Below are 22,295 nucleotides of genomic sequence, written 5' to 3' on the forward strand. Positions count from 1 at the left end.
ATATGGCTGCGCTTTCCTCGCTGCTATACCAACTGGAGGCGCACTTTTTCATCTGGCGCGCGCACGCGGTTGTTTTGGCTGCCTGGACTTGTCAGACGACTTGCCGGCGTAAATCTCACTAGGCCCCCTATCAGTCGTTGGCTAATTTCAGTTTTGGCGCCACCGAGATCATTTTTTTGCCTCCTGTCGAGTGCCTAGCTTTTGCCGCGTCTCGGGGGCGGCAAGATAAATTTCATCCTCCGTTTAAATCAAGCGCGCTCACAGCCTTTTTCTGCGCGGCGTCGTTGAATTATGTGCTTTTAAATGAAAGCAGTACTTAGGCGTGGCTCTTAGTGAAATTACATTTGCGCTCAAGGGTGACAGAGAAAAACGAGTCAAGTTCAGCCGTTTTGTCTAGCCAGCCAACCTAATTTTCACTATTCTGTAAAGTAAATGTGTTGTTTGTTGTTTCAAATTCGGAGAGTTTATATTTATTTCTATCTTGGATCTGACCGATACACGAACCAATTTTATTTTTGCAGGAGGTTTGGCAACAGGGTAGATAATTGGTTAAAAGGGCTGTTTATTTAGCATTCTATACCGTAAATGTATATAGCAGCGGGAGCCAGATGTGCTATAAAATTGGTTCCCACTGCGCAGATCCAAGATGGCGTCTGAATGTGGGAAACAAAAAGCTCTCTTTGGATTGCCGTACGAGTGTCAAGAGTTGGTTTTTACGATCCAAAAGACAAATGCAAAATTATGTCATAATATTGACGAAAACTTGCTTCTTTTCGCGCATTTTCACGTGACCGTGTTTTCGCGCCATACTCCACCATGCCATATCTGCGCGTCTGGGACCCCGCTGGTATATAGCATTTTTGGAATAATTAAAAAAACATAACCAATCAACGCGGTATCAAGTCCCACTAAATTTTTAGACTCTTTAAGACGCTATAAAGCACATAAAAAGTTGGACCACCAATTTCAAGCAGTTTAATCAATTGATCAGTTATGAGTTATTATGATTTCACCCATTTTGAAGTTCCAAGGAAAAATAAATGTTGGATTAATGCACAATTTTGCATCAGAAATGATTTCGTATCAAAAATTGTTGATTTTCTATTTTGCACATTGACAATTTCTTGCCACTTCAACCTTTTGGTATAGTTTTAAAACTTATTGGTTTGGAATTAAATTGACAAAAATGTATTTGAAATCAATATGAGAAGAGAAATTTGGGATTGGAACGCTGCACCACCCGCAATGAAGGACTCTTCGGCGGCGCCGTTTCCAGCAGTGTAAGGCGTATATGAGTGCGAGGCCCATGTCTGCTTTGTCCTCCTAGGTAAAGTCTTAACGAGCTGTTTGCCTTTCCTCACATGTTTTATTTTATTTTGACGACTTTTTAATAAAATGAATGTAATTGACCAGCGGAGACCAGATTCGTGCGACGCGCAGATATGGCGTCAGGTGGAGTATGGCGCGAAAAAACGGCCATGTGAAAAGAACCAAGTTTTCATCAATATTGTGACACAATTTGCATTAATTGTTCTAATTGTGTCTTTTTGGATCGTAAAAACAAACTCTTGAAACTCGTACGGAAATCCAAAGAGAGCTTTTTGTTTCCCACATTCAGACGCCATCTTGGATCTGCGCAGTGCGAACCAATTTTATCGCACATCTGACCCCCTCTGGTATTGACCTAGTGTGAAGATAAACAATAAGAACAATAGGCCGAAATTTACTGCTTCTGCAAAACGTTTTAAAATATTTTTATAGAGTCTAGCATCAAATTAACAAAATTTAATGAGGTAGAGAGAGAAGAAGGTAAATTTTGCAATACGGGAACCACGCAAATTCTCGCAATCGGGGTGGCTAATTTGCCATAAAAGCAGACATCCTGTCCGAGATGCAGATCATAGGGAAAGCGCGAGAGGGGTGCGAAAATAGACGCTGATGCATAGGATCAGCGGCCGTGAGCGTGGGACTGGTGCAACAAAATATCTGTGTATCCGGGCTGCGGCGCCGGCCGTGCATGTGTCATTCCCACCATTTTTCTTCGCAGAAGAGAGGTGAAAGCTCCATCAGGCAGGCGGCAGGCAGACAGGAGAATGGGCGCATCCAGCAGCAGTGGCAGCGGCGTCGGCAATCCCGCGTACCCTCTCCTAAATTTAGCCTTTTTTGAGCGAGTCGGCGTGCAGCCAAGGAATTCGCGTGAATCGCTCTTCTGACGTGCAGAATTCTTGGCTGCAGCGACAGTGGCGACACCGCGAACGCCAACACCCCTCCGCGCGCTCTTATGGCCAATGTCGAGGCTGCTACTCTGCAGAGTTCTCTCCACTCGACCAGCAGCACTCGGCCGGTTAATGAGCTAGCCTGAATCTCGCTTTCGGACACGCTGCCAAGCCACAATCAAACGTTACACGTTATTGTCTGCATTAGCTTCGAGTCACTTCTGCTGGCACTCGCTGCCTCATCGCTTAGCTTTTCAATGGCCATGGCTGCAACCTCTTCTGTGCAGGACGACGCACTCAAATACTTGGTGAGCACTGCTTTCATTCTTTTTTCCTCTCGCCCCTTTGTCGAATTGAAGTTGAATATGACAGTTGAAGTCTTATCAGGATGAGAAGGTGCCGAATTTAAAATACAAAACAACAACTATCTGCTCTCAATCATTGGGGGCATTCAACTCTCTGTTCTCGTTTTTTTTACTGTTGAAATAATTTGAATGTTTCAGGACTACGTAACTTTTGATATTTAAACAAAGAAAGTTTCGGTTTTGAATGTGCCAAGTAAATCATTTCGTTTTGTGAAGGAAGTTTTCAATTCAATATTTAATCTACTTACTCTTTAATTAGAGTTTTCCAAATTTTTTAATTTTAACGTATAAAGATTGACATTTCCTAGGAAGTGCGAATATCTAAAATACATTTTGATAAAAAAATAACAAGATTAAAACAAGTACATACTTAAAACTTGTGTGTTTGCTGTGTGATGCGCAATTATTTTCCGCTACCAAGTCGAATTCGTCCAGGCTCCGGTAAAATTGCGCAACTTTCAACAACCAAACGCGTAATTCCTTGTTGCAAGTTGTAACAATCAATTCGACAGTGAAAATTTGGGTGTTTGTTGAACGTTGCGCAATTTTACCGGGACCAGGACGAATTTATCTTTTCACGTGCCTGAGCTGCTCTCTAAAGAAATTTTCGCAACTAAATCATTTTCAAGATGAGAAAAACATTTAAGTGAAAGCCAAAAAATAAATTCTCTGACGTGTGTTAAAGTTCACATCTCCCGTTTGAACGTGTCATAATTTTGAAACGCTCTCGTCTATCATAACATCGCGCTCTTTCCTCTTTCTGAACTGTTTTTTTGAAGATCCGCAAGCTAAGGCGTTGGCACGCTCTATTTTAAAATTCTGTGAACGAATAACTCGAGCTCAGCCGAGCATTCCAGCAAAAAATAAAATCAAGTTTTTGCTGCACGCGAATATGTATCAAAATATAGCACCTGTAACGGCGGCGCGCGGGTTCAAAAGTGGCTCTGCCATTTATTTAAAAAATTCACAAATTGCCGAGAATTTCCTCTTCGCGCATTTCTGGCCAAATAATTAAAAGCTATTAAACTACTCTTGCGGCAGCTGCTGTGCAAAAGTAGCCAAACAAGTTGGAATTTTTCTCGGGACGCCGAGTTTTTGGAGCAAATCCAAAGAACAGAGCGCATTTAGCTTCAAAAATGTAATGTATAAACAAGTTTTGGGTTTCCTGGGACACTTATTTGAAGAAAAATAGCGAGCGCAGGTGCAAGAGCGCAGAACGAAATTATTGTTGAGTGAAATATAAGCAGTGTGCTGTTTGTGTTCGTGGAAGAATAAAAGAAATTATAAATGAGAGCAAGCCGCCAAGAAATATTTATTAGTGAAATTTAAACGCTCCGTCGCCTCTGAGAAGTTTTTTTCGGTGAAATATTTTTTAAAATTAAACCTCTTGAGAAGTACACAAAGGAAGATTTATAACCCTTCTTGAAGGTTTTCCTCGATTATTTTTAACACGGAGGTTTTTAAAGATTGCATTATTTAAAGTAGCTCTTGAACTTCGGACATTACATAAGGATTTTAATGTGAATCATACACAGATTCGTGTGTTTCCCCATTTTGATGCAAGAAGTACAGAAATAATTGAGATATAAAGTCCTCAGGTGATGAGATAACTTGCTGTGATAGCGATTCATCGAAATAGTCTCTTAATAATTTAAATTTTACTCATTACTAACGAAAGAACAGTTGCAGTGTGAGTTTTTCTTCTTCCCAAAACTACAGAAAACACTCCAACTTGAAATTAATAGTTTTTTTTTCATCTTCTTGTTTCAGCACGCTCCTTCAGATATGAGACACTGTCGAGGGGCGTTGGGCGACAAGGTGGCCATGTTCAACGGCCAGGCGGAGAACCACCAGGCTGGACAGTCGCGCAATCCGTTCAGCGGACACGCGGGCAGCAACGGCATCAAGCCGACACTGGACACGAAAGACGCAAATTACGGCAGGTGAGAAAAATGGACACGGAGCTATTTCGGGACAAAAGTCCTACTTTTGATCTGACCGCCGACCGCCGATGATACGCGCGTATTATTCAGGGCGTGGAACGTTTTTTACGTTGGCCGAGATCGTGTCGCCGACTGACACGATCCGCCGGGGAATTTGTTTGTTTTCGCGCGATGACTGAGAGGGTGTTAATTTCGCTCTTAAAGAGCAGGATTGATGCCGCGAAATTCTGAGAAATACTTTGTGCCATCGCATAAACTAATCCTTGAGCTAAATATTTTCTAGAGCCTACGTGAAATCTGATTTTATTTAATAAACAAACTGTTTTTCCCTGGAAAATAGGGTCAAAGCACTGTAAAATTTAGAGATAATTGGCATAGCTTGAATTTTAATTGCTCCAAAAAGTCTCTAATGTATCTTAAGCATTTTAGAGTTTTAATTTTCACAGCGGGGTCCAGATGTGCGATAAAATTGGTTCGCACTGCGCAGATCCAAGATGGCGTCTGAATGTGGGAAGCAAAAAGCTCTCTTTGGATTGCCGTACGATTGTCAAGAGTTTGTATTTACGATCCAAAAGACACAATTAGTACAAGAAATGCAAATTATGTCCCAATTTTCACGTGACCGTGTTTTCGCGCCATAATACTCCACCGAACGCCATATCTGCGCGTCGCACGAATCTGGTCCCCGCTGAATTTTCAATCAAATACTTACTGAAATCACCGAAAAATGCAAACAATCCTCTTAAATAATTAACTCTAGAGTTCTGAAAGGCTGTTGTTGTTACGAAACGTCTTTTTTGCCATTTCTTATTCTAGAGAGATTTAAAAATAAAACAAAAGCGTCGATTCTCCTGTGCAAAATGATGCTTTCGGCCCACATTCCGACTTATTTTCGAAATCGGTGCGTATTACCTGACGCTGCGAGAAGTCGCGAGTCAAAAAACGCATCATTCAGTGTCAGGCTGCCTTATTCGCGGACGCCACTAATAACAAATGGTCCTTGGTGGCTCGGATGTCCCCCCTCAAAGATAAACTTGTATTTGTCCAACTAAACTTGCGACAAGTCGGCATTCCTTCCTGCCAAATTCATCAGCGTCTATTTCTACATTGCGCCCGGCGAGAATGCCATTTGTCGCGGCTTTCGAGTCAAAATAATGCTGATGGGAAAATAGCAAATTAGCGGCTCACCGCGGGGTGAAAGCGGCCGGTTAATCTATTTTTTGGCTCGCGCTCTCAAGCGACTCCCACGAAGAGATAAAGATGGCTGAGAGTTGATTGACATTTCCGTGAACCGTAGCAGTCGGTTCTCACCTACGCATCCGTGCGTTATGATACGCGCATTTTGGAAACTGACTTCTGTGCATGGGAGAATGAACATTATTTATGTGTATATAGTTTCTCTTTAACTCCGCTGTGAAAGGGAAAGGTTTTGCTGAATTGCACCATTGTTACTTCAAACTCTCATGAAGGTCACATTTTATATTCTAAATGAAAGGTTTGTAACATTTTAAAAATATACAGAGATGCATTTTTAGCGTTCGAATAAAAAATATTATGCACATCGAGTAAAAACTAAACATTCGATTTAATTTGCATATTTTAGCAGCCACCAAAGTGATCATCTGATTGAATTGTTGGATGCCATAATAAACAAATGACCGATAAACAATTTGTTCAACAATTTGCAATAAAAAAAGGACCTTCCTACAATAAAAATTCAAATTTTGCCAATTTTCTCCAAAATGTACAGTGCTTGAACGTATTTTCTTGGCATATTTCGATTCTTCTCGTCGAGATCTGTCCAACGGTGTATGCCACTTATTGGGGAAACTCTTGGTTTCGAAATTAAATCGGATTTCAAGTAAGGAGACAGTCCTCACCATTTGAAGCCACTTTCTGAAATAAAATTTAAAGCGCTACTTAAATCAATTTTGGCTTCAACTGAAACCTAAGGGATGAGTTCATGCTTTGGCAATAAGCATTTTCCAGGATTTTTCAGTATCAATCCTCCTGAAAAAAAGGGGAAAAGTGAGAAAAGACCATCATTAATTTCAAGTAGTGAAACAGTGCTCATTCACCATTTTAAACTTTATCTAAAAATTTATTGTTCAGACTAGGTCAATTTTGGCTTTAATTCATTGATTGGATTAATTTATGCACTGGCAAATAGAATTTCCGTTTTATTTTTGCAGCTGCTACAACTCCCCTCAAAATTTTAAACCAAATCATAATGATTTTTCTCAATTAAGAACCAGTAATTTTGCTTTAATCCAGAAATTGGAATATTAACTCTTCTTTCGTAAGCAAAAGTTTACTGTTAGTTAATTTTAGTGCTAGAGAAATGGTAAAAAACTGAAGTTCCCATATCTAACAATGAATTTAATCAACAAAAATATGTAAATTGATGAAAATAATTCAGTGCTGATGCTTTTAACAGTTTCTGTCTTCATTTTGCTTCTAAAAATCAAGCATGTAATTTCCCTTTTATATTTAATTCAAATCTTTTTGCCAACAATGCAAATACAAACAAAAATTCCCCCTTTTTGGCAGCAAAACTTTCTTTCTCTTCAAATCTTTAAAGGCAGAGCGTGGGCGATGAGCGGCGGACGCGAATTAGCGCTGCGGAATTTTAATGAATGCATATATTGCTATACCGCACGTCTCGAATTAGCAACGGAGATTCCTGGGCGGCCTCTGGCTTCTCTCGCGGCGGGCGATGATGCATGGCCGGGAAATGCTGTCATCTAAAATTGGCACTGGCGCATTGAGTAATCGCCCTTCAATATTTATACGCGGTGCACCGCTTTTCAAGGTCTGTTTTGGTCGCGCATCCAATGTATCATGTCCAACTCGCGACGAGTCGATATATGCTTAAGTGCAGCTGCAGCAGTGCCAATTAATTTGCGGCGAATATTATCATTGCCAGCAGGGAAGATTTGCGACAGGACGTAGTACGCGTGCATCACGAATATGGCCGCCGCCGTGTCGTCGAAATGGCAAAACAAACATTGTTGACAAAAGTCAAGCCGTTATCAAATTAAAATTAGACAACAAACTTGGGGAGAATTTAATACACAGTAGGAGGAATTATTATTTACAAGGTTGTATTTATACATTTTGCGACTAAAATATATTCAAATCTGCAGCTTTTTAAAATTTAAAAGTAGGTAGGCTTGCTAAGAAAGGCTGGGAATTTAGACAACTAATTTTTTTGATAAAAATATTAAATTTGCGGAGGTTAATGTAGATATTTTTCTTGATTTTAAAGAGAGTTTGAAGCTTGAAGGTCAAAATCAGATTGTGCCACTGGGGAATTACCAATATTTTCACTGTCCAAAGCTCGTTTTAGACGTCAGTCTCGTCAGTATAAAAATATCTGTACCTTGTACGAATCTCCAAAGCACGTAATTAGTTGGTCAGACGTTTTGTATGATTGCAAAACCGACAAAATTTAAAAATAAGATGCCAAACAACAACAAAATTGAAATTGTAAATAAATTTTGCAATGAAATCTAAACAAATTACGGAAAAAAGACTCAATTTCATTGTTAAAATTATCCCTTTTATTTTTCTATACAACTTTAACTTATAAACAATTGACGATAATCATTTCAAATCAATCCAATTCAAATCTGGCCATTAACTAATAATTTTGGACCCTTAAATGATGGATTGCTGATAATTATAATTTTGAAAAACAAGTACTCCGTGTCAAACATGTGTAATTGACTAACTGATTTTAACCCGATAAAAAAATTTGTCCTTTTCTTATCAAAGATGTACTTCTTGGCCAGACGATTGAAATTTCAAATAAAAAATACTTGAACAATTCGTCAACTGTCATTCAAAAAAATTAATTGTTATCTTCGGCCACTCAACATATTGTGCAGATTAGAAAGTAAGTACCTCTACGGTGCTCGATTAATTAGTGATAATTAACTATTAAATTTCGTGTTTATCTATTTCTAATAACAAATTAAGTATGTACAAATTGGCTCATATCGCACGTCGCGCGGCCGTGAAAGATTCCGCGGTTGTTGACGCGCAGAAAGGCAATCGCTGCTGGTCAAAAATAGCAACCCTTTGGTGGCGTCTGATGCGTCATTCGGAGAGACCAGGAAGAAAATATACGCACAAAACAAAAACAGACACGCACGTACGCTAAGGTTGAGCGTGCAAAAATAAAATGCCCGCTGTACCCGCCGTGACGACTCTTCAAAAAAAATTTTTTTCGCGTCTCGTGGACCGGCTCCAAATGAGGCTGTAAAAGAGCTCACACAAAAATAGTTGTAACGACACCTCTCAGTCATCCCTGCTTTTGTTTGTTTCTCTGCCGCCCTTGAGGACGGCTTTTTTCAACCCTCGCAGAGTGTGAATCACGCGTTTTTTTTTTGTAAATGCGCTTCTCGCCGCGCCTCACTTGACGATTAATTAATATCGCGTGTGTCGGCTCACGCCTCCTCTGAGGACGGCGTCTTTTTATTAAAAGACGCTGCTCTTACGCACGGATTCTTGGCCCAGAGTTCCACTTGTCGTAATTGACATTCTTCAGCACCAAACTCTCGCCTTTTCCACGAGCTCTCGCAATGTTCGTTTTAAGAGCAATTCTAAAAATATTGTATTTGATCTCGACGTTTGTTCTGCTCTACCACTCAAATAGAGTTTAAATAAGCTGAAATAAGACAGTTTAATTTCAGAGTGCTTCTTAAATTAGACATTTCGTAGTCACTTGAAATTTGTGATTTTGTTAAACCAACAAATTTCAACCGAATAAAACAGACTTCCTAATAGTTTGTTTTAAATATCTGAATTTAAAGTTACATAACCACGTTTTAGCAAATTAATTTTAGAGGCCGCACAAAGACTCGCAAGAAAAGTAAGAACAAAAGAGAGCATTCAAATTAATAAAATTAAATTAGCTTGAACACACATGAACAGTTTAATTGGGGCAAGTATAAATTTAAAGCAAGCGTTGTGAGGAAAATTAACAAAAAAAAAAAAATGCTTCTGTATATCTAAAAATAGGGACCGCAGCGCAGAGGGAAAGAATTTAAATGAGTTTCCATATATAAACATTAAAAATAGACCGCGCAAATCCCTCCTGCGCGTGTATTCGAGCCTAAATCGCGTGCAATTAATTTTATACTGTATCTGCCCATGTGGCGCCTCGATTGATCAGGGCGCGGTCGTAAAATTAAATCGTCTTGGCAGACTTTGTTGAAAATCGACGGCAGTATAATTAATTAAAAAATCACTTGGCGCTGTTCCAGGCCCGTCGAGGGATCGAAAACTGACCAGCGGGGCCAGAAAGCTATGCAGCACGTGGCAAAGGAGATCCTCGAGTTGTGCGAGATCATCAACGATTGCGGCCAGAGCGTGCCAACCAGCAAAAGTCACAAGTACATTCGCTTTGGCGAGCTTTTCAATGTAAGTCTGTGTCTCCGCGCGCCCGCCACGTGCTCGCGCTCACTCTGTGTGCGTCTGTCGGGGAATTTCTCTAAAAACCTATTCTCGTTGCAGATTTACACACACATTTCAAACAAAGTCGTCGGCATCCTTCTCAGAGCCAGGAAGCACTGTTTCGTCGACTTCGAGGGCGAAGTTTTATTCCAGGTAAGGAAAAAATAAATAAATTAACTAATTTTGATTATGTAACATTGTATGTGTATTTGAATATTTAATTCCCATAAAAGTTTATCCATGCCAAAAAGAAAAAAACCTGCTGAGATTAAAAAAGCAATCAAGGGATATTAAATAGAAAAAATTCTGCTCTTGATAATGGTTAAATAATTGTAAAGTACCTAACTGAAAAGAACAACCCAAATTCAAGAATTGACAGTTTAAATTATTACAAGGAAATTCTTTGGATTTTAAATGTTTTAATTTTTTATTTTGCGAAATCACAGAATTTGTGAAGCCTTTTTCCTATTTTGCTTTTCGATTTGACAGTTTTAGCAATTTTTTAAAAATCCCAAAATTTATAAATTAATTTAAAAATACAGTTTTTGCTAAGTTTAGCTGATATTTTACTTCCATGCAGAGATATTTCAATTAGATAAATCGATCAGCGAGACATTTTTGTCTTACTTTTTGGAAACAATTTCCCTTAAGGGATGGTTCCGGGTGTTGAACGGTTAGCCGTTGAGCAAATAATTCAACTTTTTGAATGCTGCTAATGATGATACATTTTTTTTACTTGTACATTAGAAATTGTCTTGGATGTAATTTTTTTAATTTTAGAAAAAGTTGAGTTAGTCAAGAAAATATAAAAAAGATAAATTAATTTTATATTAATAACAGAATTTAGCTACGATAAGGACCCATTTGCAAATTCCACAGCAAGTCTAAAATCCAAGGAATATTCCTTAAATGACCTATCTTAGTTTCCTTAATAAATCAGGCAGGCTCAGCTGCTCTCCTAAGCAAGTAAATTTTCAATTTAGTATTTTTCAAACTGAATTTTTGTCTCTAAAATTACTGATAGTTGCCAAAGTTAGTGAAAACTAGCCTTATTTAATTATTTTCCAATTGCTTACATTTTTTATTCGCTAATGATTTGATAATAAAGGTGAACAAAATGCAGTACAAAATCTACAATTTCAAGCTGTCCAAATTTTCGCTCTGGACCCTTAAAATCAAGGTTTTTCTGATCCTACATTTTATTCTTTGTCATTTGGAAGAGTGAAAAACACTCTAAAAACTCATTATTTATGTAAAGCTTAAAGCAAAGAACAAAATTAATGTGCCGATTTTTGTCCCCAAGAATATTAAAAAGCACCTAAAATTATAAACTATTTCAGCCAGGTAAACAAGAAATAGATTAAAAAGTTGTAAATTTCATCCAAGAAAACCGACTAAAATTCCATTCTTCGTTCATTTATTTCTAATTTTTATCTATACTCCAAAGAAAAATCCTCTCCAATTGATTGCAACATTTCCTTGCATTTAAATATCTCGCTATAATTTCTGTTGCAGAGAAGAGACGACGACGTGCCCATCCTAATGGTGAAAACCATCGAGGAGATCCGATCGATATTCAAGAGTGGTAATGCCCTCAACCACGGGACCAATAGGTGAGAAAAGAAAAGCAGTTTTGTTTACTCAGCATATTCGATAACTGAACGTTTATTACTCGAGTGTATGTGTGTGTGTTGCAAGTGATGATGCATCCAAAGTGTGTGTTGTGTACGTTACGTCATAGACGATTAGTTTGTCAACATCCAAATTCGCATTTCATGTGTTGGCTTGCCACAAAAGATGCTCTTACGCTAGTAATTGTAGATCAGTTTTCTGTTGTCGTTAACATAAAACAATGAAATATAAGCAATGTAATAAATTCGATTGGCGCAATTTACAAAAATATGTGTGTGTTTGTTTTTCTGTTACAGTTATGCTGCTCCTGTCAGCGGAAGATGAAAATCATTCAGACGCGTCGAGTTCTCAAATATTTCCAGGGCTAAAATTGTCCAATTTGGTCACAGATGTCGAGGGAGGGAAGGAAACCATCGTTTTTATCTATGTTATTGTACATCTCAGCTTAACTGTTGTCGTGTTCTCTCAGAATTTCTGCATCTTAAGCTATATTTTATTTTATTTTGACTAGAATTTAATAATGTTATTTTAATGTTAATTTTACGGTGACAGTGAAATTATCATTCTTCTGTTTGTGGATCAGATAGTGAAACTCTTGCATTATTTTAATTAAAAATAGACTCAGAAATTTCTCGGCTGCTTTTCATTCTCGTCCCCGCAACTTTGTTTGCTCCACCGAATCACAAAATCCCATTTATAATAGTATTTTAACATTGCATTTAAGTGTGATAGCGATCAAATTATTATCTTTTGTGCAGGACATCGTGTTGACTTGAACGCAATCAATTCACATTATTTATCGATATCTTCATATCTTTAATAGCAATAATGGAAATTCAATTATTGATCTTTGCTCAAAAAAGTATTAATAACCGCAATAATATTTAATGTACATTATACAATAGGTAGCAGGGATCCTATATAAATTACAAAAAAGTGGAAAAAAGCAAAACTGAAACACGAAGTTCCTCCTCACGAGTTAAACCAGAAAGCGACCGACGCAAAGTTTAAAAACTATTCAACCGAAACTGCAAAAATACGTTTGTGTGTGTGTGTGTGTGTGTGATTTTAGTGTAGGTCCCTGAACTGAGGATCGATTGGTTCCGTTTGACTTGCGGAAGGGGAATATCGCTAGGAACCCTCACAGCGTGTAGTAGAAGAAAGCAAAACTCGAGAGCCCAATTTCACCGGCTTTTCCTCACGGCTTGCGCGGCAACGGCGGCGGAGGAGCGTAACTCGTTGGCGGGCAAATGTTGATCGAGTTGCTGTTCACCGGCGTTTTGCGCTCCTTCAGCGGAATGTTCTCGTAAATTTGGTGAGGAATTTCCTCTGGTGGTCTGAAACAACAGGCGAAAAAAGTTCCGTCAGTAAAATTAGAGACAATTAAGTGAAATAATTAAAAAATATATACTAATTTTTAATTGAAAATTTAAACAGTATCTTTCCCACATAGTAGGCAAATAATTTTGTACAGCTTTTTGGTGCAAAATAGACGGTTTTCTGAAAATTACTTACGCAAAGTTTCTCAAATAATTTTTTTCCGAAAATATTAGGGGTGGAGGAGCTCCCCTAAACCCTGCGGCTTCTTAGGGGAGCTAAAGACCAGTCTAACAGTGGGTAGTTTTTCAATTCTGACGCTTAGAACCGCAGATTTAAAGTTGAAAATATTTGAAAAAGCCGATAAAGTCGGAAAAGTCGTGTTTTTTAAATTTAAAAATGAATTAACTCGAATTTTTTCTGTTTTAATAAAATGCAGTGGCAAAAAAGCATTTTTATTTCAATTTTAACTCTTTTTTAAAGGAAATGTTAGGACCTCAATAATTTTCTAATTATTTGCTCATGATTTTGACTTGAAAAATCGTCAGAGATACATTTTTGGAGAAATTGAGGCAGCAAATGGCAATTTAAAAGAAAAAATCTGCACAGTAGAGGAAATTTTGACCACTCCAACAGCAAATTTTAGATTTTCACACAAGAAAAATGGAATAAATTCATGTCTTGCGCAAGAAATTCGTGAAAATTGAGTGGTAAACCCGTATTTTTTTTATTTAAAAATTTTCTATGAATAAATTTAATAAATCTTCTCACCTTGGAAGAGTAACTTCTGCATCAGCCTGTAATCTGCTGTTGCCATTGGTACTGGGGTCGATTCGACAGTTGGAGGCTAGGGAAACAGTGGAGACGGCGGGGGTTACCCTGTTAATATTGGCGCTCAAGTCGGCAGCGGCTGTGTTTCCGCTCGTGTAGCGGATGTTGCTGTAGTCTCGGCCCATTTGCAAGCTCCTCTGTGCAAAGAAAAGTTGGTCAAGGCACGCCAAACAAAGGGAGAGAGATAGAAAAGTGAAATGTTGCACTCGAAAACAAAAAAAGAAAGTGGTGCGAAGACGAGATTTGGTCAACATTATTTCAAACAACGCAGATGGTTATTTACTCACAATTGCGTCATACATGGTTATCCATTTATTTTTCGCCTTTTGAAATGAATCAAATTAATCAACAGATAAGGATTGGGTTTTTTTCGGTGTGAATTAGAGTGTCTTTCCTGAATGAGAATTTTTTATTTATTTTGTGTATCCCGAAAAATAACAAAAATTAAAATATTACAATTATTTTAACTCTTCAAATCAAAATGTTCTAGCAACTTTGATTTATCCATTATGTGTAGTTTCTATGAACCAACGAAAATTAATATTTGTAACCTTCGTCACGGTTTTGATAAAGATTTTAAAGAGGAATGATACTGCAAAAGCCAGGAAAATGCTTGTTGCCAATGCATAAACTCGTCCCTTAGGATTCAGTTAAAGCCTAAATTGACCTAAGAAGCGCTGTAATTTTTTGAGAAAATTGGATGGAAAGATACCGTGCTTTTTAATCAGTAATGGCTGTCTCCTTTTATGAAATCCGATTTAATTTCAAAACCAAGAGTTTCCCAAATAAGTGGCATACACCGTTAGACAGATCTCGACGGGAGGAATCGGAATATGCCAAGAAAATATGTTCAAGCACTGTAAATTTTGCAGAAAATTGGCAAAATTTGAATTTTTACTGAAGGAAGGTCCTTTTTATTATTGCAAATTGTTGAACAAATTGTTTATCGATCAATTGTTTATGGCATTCAACAATTCAAATAATTTTCAATTGTTGCCGTGTACCATTCCACTTTAAAAATGATGCATTATTTTGGCAAAGTCCACTATTCATTTTTTCCTTGCAAAGTAAATTTAATAAAAAGTTAATTAAACAAAAGACACTCTAACTAAGCTATGAATAATCAAGAACTGGTAAAAAACGCACCTGTTCGGCTTGAAGCCTGGTGGAAACAGTCTCGATGTAGTGCTGCACGGAGAGGTAGACGAACTTGTATTGCGCCTCCGTTTGCACCATTCCCGAGCGCTGCGAACGCACCATTTGGATTGTACGCTGGATGTCGATTTCACAGTCAAGGCCTGCGGCAAGGTCCAAGGGTAAGTTTCGGTCAGGACATGCAGACGGCGCCGGATTGGCCTCACCTTGTCGCTTGATTTGGTCCAAAATCATGTCCACTACGATAAAAGTGCCGGTGCGCCCGATGCCTGCGCTGCAGTGCACCAAAATGGGCCCGGCCTCTGCAATGCTGCTCTGCCGCGCGTTCACGTCATGCAGGAAATTCAAAACACAGCCCGGATCGGAAGGAACACCATGGTCTGGCCAAGCCTAAAAGAGTTGAAAACATGGGATTGAAATTGGGAATTGGAGAGCAGATTTCGACCTCTGTAAATTATTTCACTGAGATGATTTAATTGGTTTTCCGATAAAAAAGGAGACGGTTTTGGCAAAACAAAAAGTTGGTTTTACTCGATAATAAGAAGCTATAAATCAGAATTTAATGATTAATTAAGAAGGGATGTTTCCTTCCACCGGGTTTTGGTGTAAAAATATACTAGATTTTTTGGCCGATTTTTTGATGTGCGTGAAACTAAAATGTTTGGCGCCGAAACAGCCAAAATCAGCGGGCGAAGAGGGGGGCGTAACCGAGGGAATACAGTATGGCAGCGCACCACGCCCCTTATGAGCGGCAAGAAGCAGTGCACTCTTGCCTGCAGTGTCCGCGCCGCCATATTGTATTCCCTCGGTTACGCCCCCCTCTTCTGCGGCCGATTTCGGCTGTTTCGACGCCCAATATTTCGGATTCACGCACATAAAAAATATAGAATTATTTAATACCAAAAACCCCGGTACCAAAGAATTATTTTTTACACAAATTCCCAAACTTCTGCAATTTGTTGTTAACCTTATTTGTGTGATAATTAAAGAACACACAATTTTCCCACTAAAATATTATGCAATATTCATGCTTACCTGGAAGTGGAAATGGAACACTTTTCTCTCCTCCTGGGTACCCTCTCTGCCGACGAGAAACTCCCTAAGGGTGTAATCGGCGTTGGAACTCTCACAAATATTCTTCACTTTCACAGCGCCGTACTCCTTAACTTGGCCATCGTCCGGCCAATATCTGGCGCATTTGTTCTGCAACCACGCCCGAAATAAATCATCACGAAAATCGCTTAAGCTGCTTTCGCCCATTATGAAATAGGAAAGCGGCGGCGGCGGCAACGGCGCGCCGATGACGCCTAGAGTGATTTATCTGATTTTCCGTGGGCTCACCTTCCCCCGCTCGATTTCTTTGGTGGTCATGACGATGACTCTGGTGCCCTCTTGCCAGACCATGTGCCAGAAGTCGCCGGTGGTGCTCGGCAAACAGCCCTGCGTGGCGATGTATGACTTTCTCGGCTCTTCCAAGAACAGGTCCTCCTCGGAGTTGATGTAATTGGCGTTGATGTAGTCCGAGCCGGCCACGTTCGGGTCCACGCCGCGCAGTTTCACTCTCGTGTCGTCGACTGCGGATGGATTATTCGGATTAAATTTGGAATGAAATTAATTAAAAAATGGCTGCTTACATGGTAAAATATTTTTATATCTGTTTTTATTTCTATTCTCCGGCTTCTGGCCTTCTTTCCGCGAAAACAAGTGCTTGCATTCCTGCTGCTGAAGCGACTCGAATTCCTCCCAAAATCCCGCTTTACCCGTTGATTTATCATTTTCCTTCTGTAATTTGTTACATGTAACAAAATTTGACCGAATTAGGCGTAATAATGGTTACTGACCTGGAGTTCTTTGACCCTGCTATCGATGCTGCTCGCATTGATCCTGGTGGCGTTGAAGGGCTGTTTCAGGTGAACCACAGTGCCACTCGTCTCGACCATCGGGTTCTTTTTGTAGTGCTCAATTAGGTCGGTCAGACTGACAAAACGCTCGCCACCGCCGACGTCGAACTTCCCATCCTGCAGAAAGAAGAAAAAACAGGACTCTTGAATATAAATATGTTTCAAACAACTTTTCTGGCTCATTTCATAATATGGTTTTAATTCTAACGGAGGTTTTTGACTTTGTTTGTAGCAAAATTTATTAGGCTTTTAATGATTTAAGGAAATTTTTGCTGTTTTTAAAGAGAGGGAGACAGTTTTTACAGTGGATTGAAAATTTTTTATCAAAGAAAATTCTAAACAAAGACCGGAAGTTATTTCATACAAAATATAAAGCAGTTGAAACGTTTCCATTTTCCTCTCTACAAAAAATAACTTGCTAATTCACCAGTTGCATAAACCCTAAGTGTTCGAAGCCGCAAACAGATGGCACCACCGTAGACTTTCGATTTTAAGGCACTTCCGCTGCGATTTCAGACTCAATCTAGCTACTGTGCATTCTTCAATTAATTTGCTTTTTTTTGACGTGCTGAAGACCAAAATCGGTTCAGCCAATCGCCGTAGAATCGTGAAAAACTATTTTTTGAAATAAAAAAATCTTTTTCAACGTTTCTACGGCGAATGGCTGAACCGATTTTGGTTTTCAGCACGTCAAAAAATAGCAAATTAATTAAAAAAAAGCAAAATAGCTAGATTGAGTCTGATATCGCAACGGAAATGCCTTAAAACCGCTTAAAACAAAATTTTTATGAAAGTCTGTGGTTGCGCCATCTGTTGGCGGCTTCAATAACTAAGGGTTTATGCAACAGGTCAATTATGTCTAACAATTTGCAAGAAATGCGACTCTTTGGACTATAAAACTGATCAAAAACATTTTATTGAGCATAAAAATTTATTTTTTATTAGAGTAAAACTTTCATCAAAATAACTGCAATACCAAACTTAAAAAATTATCCATTCCTGACCTTCCTAACTTGCAAATATTTGGTAATTTGCTCAGAACAAGAACGAAAATAGTTAAAAAACGACATCATCTGAAAAACCCCGGATGTTTTTTCTTCAATTTGCCGTTTTTCTCCGGCTCATTATCAAATCCGTCAGTGGGCAATCGGGCACACTTTCGATTTCGCATTCAGGCATGCACCTGCTGACATTCTTCCCCGCTTTATTGCGAGCCAAGAGGAAACTGAATTAATTAGCCGGAACCGACGCGCAGATGAAGCGAACAGCGTGCATATAGAAACAAAGCGGCTGCGATTGGGACGAGAGGAAGTCGGGGGGCACTCTGTTTTCGCTGGGTCCCGAAATGCCGCCGCCAGAGAAGAGAGAGCCACCCAACGCAGAACAATACACATTAACTCACCGTGCGCGTCGTGACGCAAATTGTGCTAATTGAAATTGAAAGGCCCCCGCGCGCGCGATGAGCAAATATTGGCCAATCGATATAATGCCGCCGATTAATTTTCGTCGCGCGTTCAACCTCTGCGCGCAGCGCGTTTCCTACTCCAGCGAACGTGGTTTGGCTAATTAAGGCGAATCGGAAGTGGAAATTGCCAGAGCTGTTGGGCAACGCGCGAGTCAACACAGTCACACATTTTCGACGCGGGCGACAACAGCACTCGGTTATGGCGATGTCCGATGGTGAAATGAAAGTGAAAGAGCGTGTTTAATGATCAGGAAAATTAATAAATGTGAAGTAATTTAACCTATAAATTTGACTATTAAAAATAAAAGACGTTGGATTTTTTTCTCTGTTCAAGAGCCTTCAATGCAAAATGTTGCACTAATTTTATTTTGAGAGAGTGAGTTCCACATTCACAATTTATTGCGTTCTCACAATTCTAAAAACCCCGCAATTGTGCAAATTGCTCTTATCTTATCCTGCAATCGGACTCTTCTTTTCGTGCACTGGTTGCGAGTAACAAGCATGTAACAGCGATGTTTGCATTGTCAATAATATCAGATAAAATTTTCATATACATATATAGATGTAATTAGACAAGTGGACGGCGGTGGTTCAAGCACTTGAGGCGAAATTCCCATGTCTTGTCACGCAATGACAGAATGACCTCAAGAAAAGAAATTCTGCACCAAACCGGTACAGACGAGAAATTTCCAAGCCAGACAATTATTGTTTGTCTGCTTCATAGATCCAATCAGGATTTTATCAGGTTGACAAGAGAGTTAATTGGTTTACGAAAGGATGAGAAAATTTCAATCAGTTCTTTCAGCTGGCATTTTTTTTTTGATTGGTCATTACTCTACACATTCTAAAAATTATGTCAGTAAAGCTGTGCATTTAGTTTTTTCAAAACTATTTTTCTGGTACGTGCTACCAAGTGAAGGACTTGAAATCATGGAGATAAAAATGAAATAGTTTGCTAAAAATCAAAGTGGAAAGATACCGGCCAACAATTGAAAAATTATTTGAATTTTCGGATGCTATAAACAATTTGTTCAACAATTTGCAATAGTAAAAAAGGACATTCCTACAATCAAAATTCAAATTTTGCCAATTTTCTCCAAAATTTACATTGCTTGAACATATTTTCTAGGCATATTTCGATTCCTCTCGTCGAGATCTGTCCAACGGTGTATGCCACTTATTGGGGAAACTCTTGGTTTTGAAATTAAATCGGATTTCAAGTAAGGAGACAGCCATTACCATTTGAAAAGCACGCTAACTTTCCAGCCAATTTTCTCAAAAAATTGCAGTGCTTCTTAGGTCAATTTAGGCTTTTACTGAATCCTAAGGGACGAGTTAATGCATTGGCAACAAGCATTTTCCAGGCTTTTCGAGTATCATTCCTCTTTAAAAAAATCATTTTTGAGCTGGATAAAACGTTCCCTTTTTTCTTAAAATATTGAAATTATTAATGCTCTCTAAAGAGGCTCAAACAGATAAAGAAATTAAGTACATAAGTGTTACATAATAAAGAGGATGAACTGTAAAGAAACTTGTACCATTTTTCAATTATTAATGAATTTCGCTGAGAGCTTATGAGCAAATTTTCACCACCCTGCTGACTATTCATTTTCAGCAGCCCTATGATAACGGGATTATAATATTCTCGGCACTCTCGGCAGGCACCAGTCGAGTGAGTACATAAATATATTTACATTATAATAATTCATGTGTCTAGCTAGCTAGTTAGCTCGGTGCAGTGCGCTGCCAGCGCACACACACAGGAAGAGATGAAATCAGCTCAAATGAAATCACGTTGCTGGCAGCCGCACAAATCGAGTCTGGATAAAAAGGCGACTCACGTCCCCAATCCTCGGCCGCGCGCACACACACACACACACATTATTTCAACTATGCATCCATCCATTTACGGTGGGCAATCTGTGCATAAATTAGTCGACTAGCATTTTTTATTAGTAGCTCGGCGCGCGCGGACGTATGGCACTTTTCGGCTCGCTTGCTCGCTCCGGTCGCCCGTGGCGGTGCAAAAAGTGAAGGCTGCCTGCTGCCATGAGGTCACTGGCGTATATTTTGCGCCGCCGGTCGTGTGCCCTTTCCATAATATGAATTTTTAGACGACAAAAAAGAGCGACGCGCGCGTTGCGAAAAGGAAGAGCGCGACACGCGGGTCGCGAACTTGAGTCGAGATTTTCTGGTTCAACTGGTTTGACCTTTCTCTGGATGTTGTTAGCAGGAAGTTTCACTTTATTTTCAACTTGGAAATTAGTGCGTCTAGACTGCTTTGTCAGAAAATGAATCAGAATATTCATGATGAAAGGAAAATGTCTCGAAATGGTTTGTGGTTCTGGAAAATGGAGGTCCAAGTGGGCGAAAGAAAAAATAAAAATTGACTATGTATGGCTATTAGAATAAAATTTCTGAAACTAATAAGGTGTCTCTAAATCGGGAAAAGTGGAGGCTAAAAAGATTACATAATTTTAGAATAAAAAAATAAGTAACAGATAAAATAAATGGGGCCTATTCTATATTCTATTCCATTTCTTTTTAAATTGAAGCAATTTCAGCGTTTAAAGTCGACAACCCTGCCTATTTTCTCATGCTGTGTGCTCCGAGATTAATTATCGTGTTAATGAGCGTCGCTGCTTTTGCTTCTTTATATGGAGACATGAACTGATTTTTCGCATTTATGACCACAGCCTTGCGAGCGGCAAACTTGGCAGACGCCTCGATATTTCTGTTGCGATCTGTCCTTCTCGGATATTGTCTTTTGTGTCTCTCAGTCAATTGCGCATTGTCTCACAACTTGTTGTTTTTTTTCCTCAGGAGAATGTCGTAACCGATTTTAATTACAGATAACCTCGCACAAATGAATTCCTCTTTTTAAAAGCACTTTCTCCTCGTTTCCCCGGGGTAGGACATTCCGATCAGCCCCAAACGGTGCAAACCCTTAACAGATGTTCGTTCATAGCTATTTATATAGAAATAAATAAAAAATAAACAAGCTAGGCAAGGCAGTTGGCTAGCCTGACCTTCGCAACACCAAAATAGGCGCGCCCCATCTCGGAGCGAGGCATTAGCATCGGTATCTCTCTCTCTCTCTCATTCAGCTCACCTGGCACCTGATCATGACGTGTGTGACCCTGTCCTCCGTCCTGACCGACAGGACGTAGTCGCCGGGTTTGCTCTGCGACTCTCGGACCAGGAAGCTTCCGTTCTTTCCCTTGTCGGTGATCATCTTTTCGGCCTCCTTGGCTGACAGGTGCCCGTGGAACCACCTGCGGAGCAAAATCAGAGGAATGCGGTGAAACATTTGCTACAAATTATGTTAGGTTCAGTGCGCTGATTTCTTTTACTTAAAATTTTTAAACCAAAGTCTCAAAAACACGAAAATCAGCAAAACATTCATTTCATGCGATTTAAAATCTAAAAAAAATCAGGGATGAAAAAACTACTTACAATCATACAAGATTGTCTGGAAAAAAATAATTTCAGTTACATTCAAGCACTTCAGACAATTCCATTAAGCTCGAGACTCGTTCCGAACGGTGTTTTTTTTTTTCATTGAAAGAGAAAAAATCTGTAACGGATCATTGCTTGTGGAGGGAATGTCGCTGTCCAATTTTGTTTACAGTGACAACGGCTTGGAGTTGTCGACTTGGAAGCTGCATGCTTAATGACCCGAAGAAAATAGAATATAAGGCACGCAAGTTGGATTTATTTGCCAAGGTTTTACGTGACTCTTCCGAGAGTCAATGTCGTTTATTACACCCGGCACCCACTGTCAAGGCGCCACGTCGTCGCAGCGGTCGGCCAGGCCAGCTCGCGCGCTGACCTTACATCATCTTGCCCGCCACCTTCACCCATTTCGCTACTTCCTCCATCGGCCGACCGCTCGGATCGTCCATTGTTAGGTGCTAATTGCGTTCTACCGCCTTTCAGCAACAATAAAAATACTGACCCTCACCAGCCGACGCTGATTCAGCAACTATTTTGCAACGCTGAAATTTTCA

General features: G+C 39.3%; 2 protein-coding genes across 4 annotated transcripts in view; one reads left to right on the top strand and one right to left on the bottom strand.

Annotated features, from left to right (window-relative positions):
• Positions 1-2,328: 2,328 nt before the first annotated feature.
• LOC135945276 (actin-binding Rho-activating protein-like) lies at positions 2,329-12,247 on the top strand. Its single transcript, XM_065492859.1, has 6 exons — positions 2,329-2,524; positions 4,352-4,524; positions 9,795-9,951; positions 10,045-10,137; positions 11,500-11,597; positions 11,913-12,247. The coding sequence occupies exons 1-6, from the start codon at positions 2,474-2,476 to the stop codon at positions 11,938-11,940; spliced, it is 600 nt and encodes a 199-aa protein (XP_065348931.1). The 5' UTR covers positions 2,329-2,473; the 3' UTR covers positions 11,941-12,247.
• LOC135945271 (tyrosine-protein phosphatase non-receptor type 11-like) overlaps positions 11,616-22,295 on the bottom strand; it is a 28,352-nt gene continuing 17,672 nt past the window's right edge. For all 3 annotated transcript variants that reach the window (XM_065492851.1, XM_065492853.1, XM_065492852.1), the window contains 9 exons: positions 21,398-21,560; positions 16,761-16,937; positions 16,554-16,701; positions 16,261-16,493; positions 15,955-16,122; positions 15,126-15,309; positions 14,911-15,062; positions 13,705-13,901; positions 11,616-12,953 (listed from right to left, as the gene is read on the bottom strand). In XM_065492851.1, coding sequence (XP_065348923.1) covers positions 12,815-12,953; positions 13,705-13,901; positions 14,911-15,062; positions 15,126-15,309; positions 15,955-16,122; positions 16,261-16,493; positions 16,554-16,701; positions 16,761-16,937; positions 21,398-21,560 — 1,561 coding nt within the window. In that variant the 3' untranslated portion in view covers positions 11,616-12,814. The remainder of the gene's footprint in view (positions 12,954-13,704; positions 13,902-14,910; positions 15,063-15,125; positions 15,310-15,954; positions 16,123-16,260; positions 16,494-16,553; positions 16,702-16,760; positions 16,938-21,397; positions 21,561-22,295) is intronic.

This window comes from Cloeon dipterum, chromosome X, assembly GCF_949628265.1.
Source record: "Cloeon dipterum chromosome X, ieCloDipt1.1, whole genome shotgun sequence".
NCBI lineage: Eukaryota > Metazoa > Arthropoda > Insecta > Ephemeroptera > Baetidae > Cloeon > Cloeon dipterum.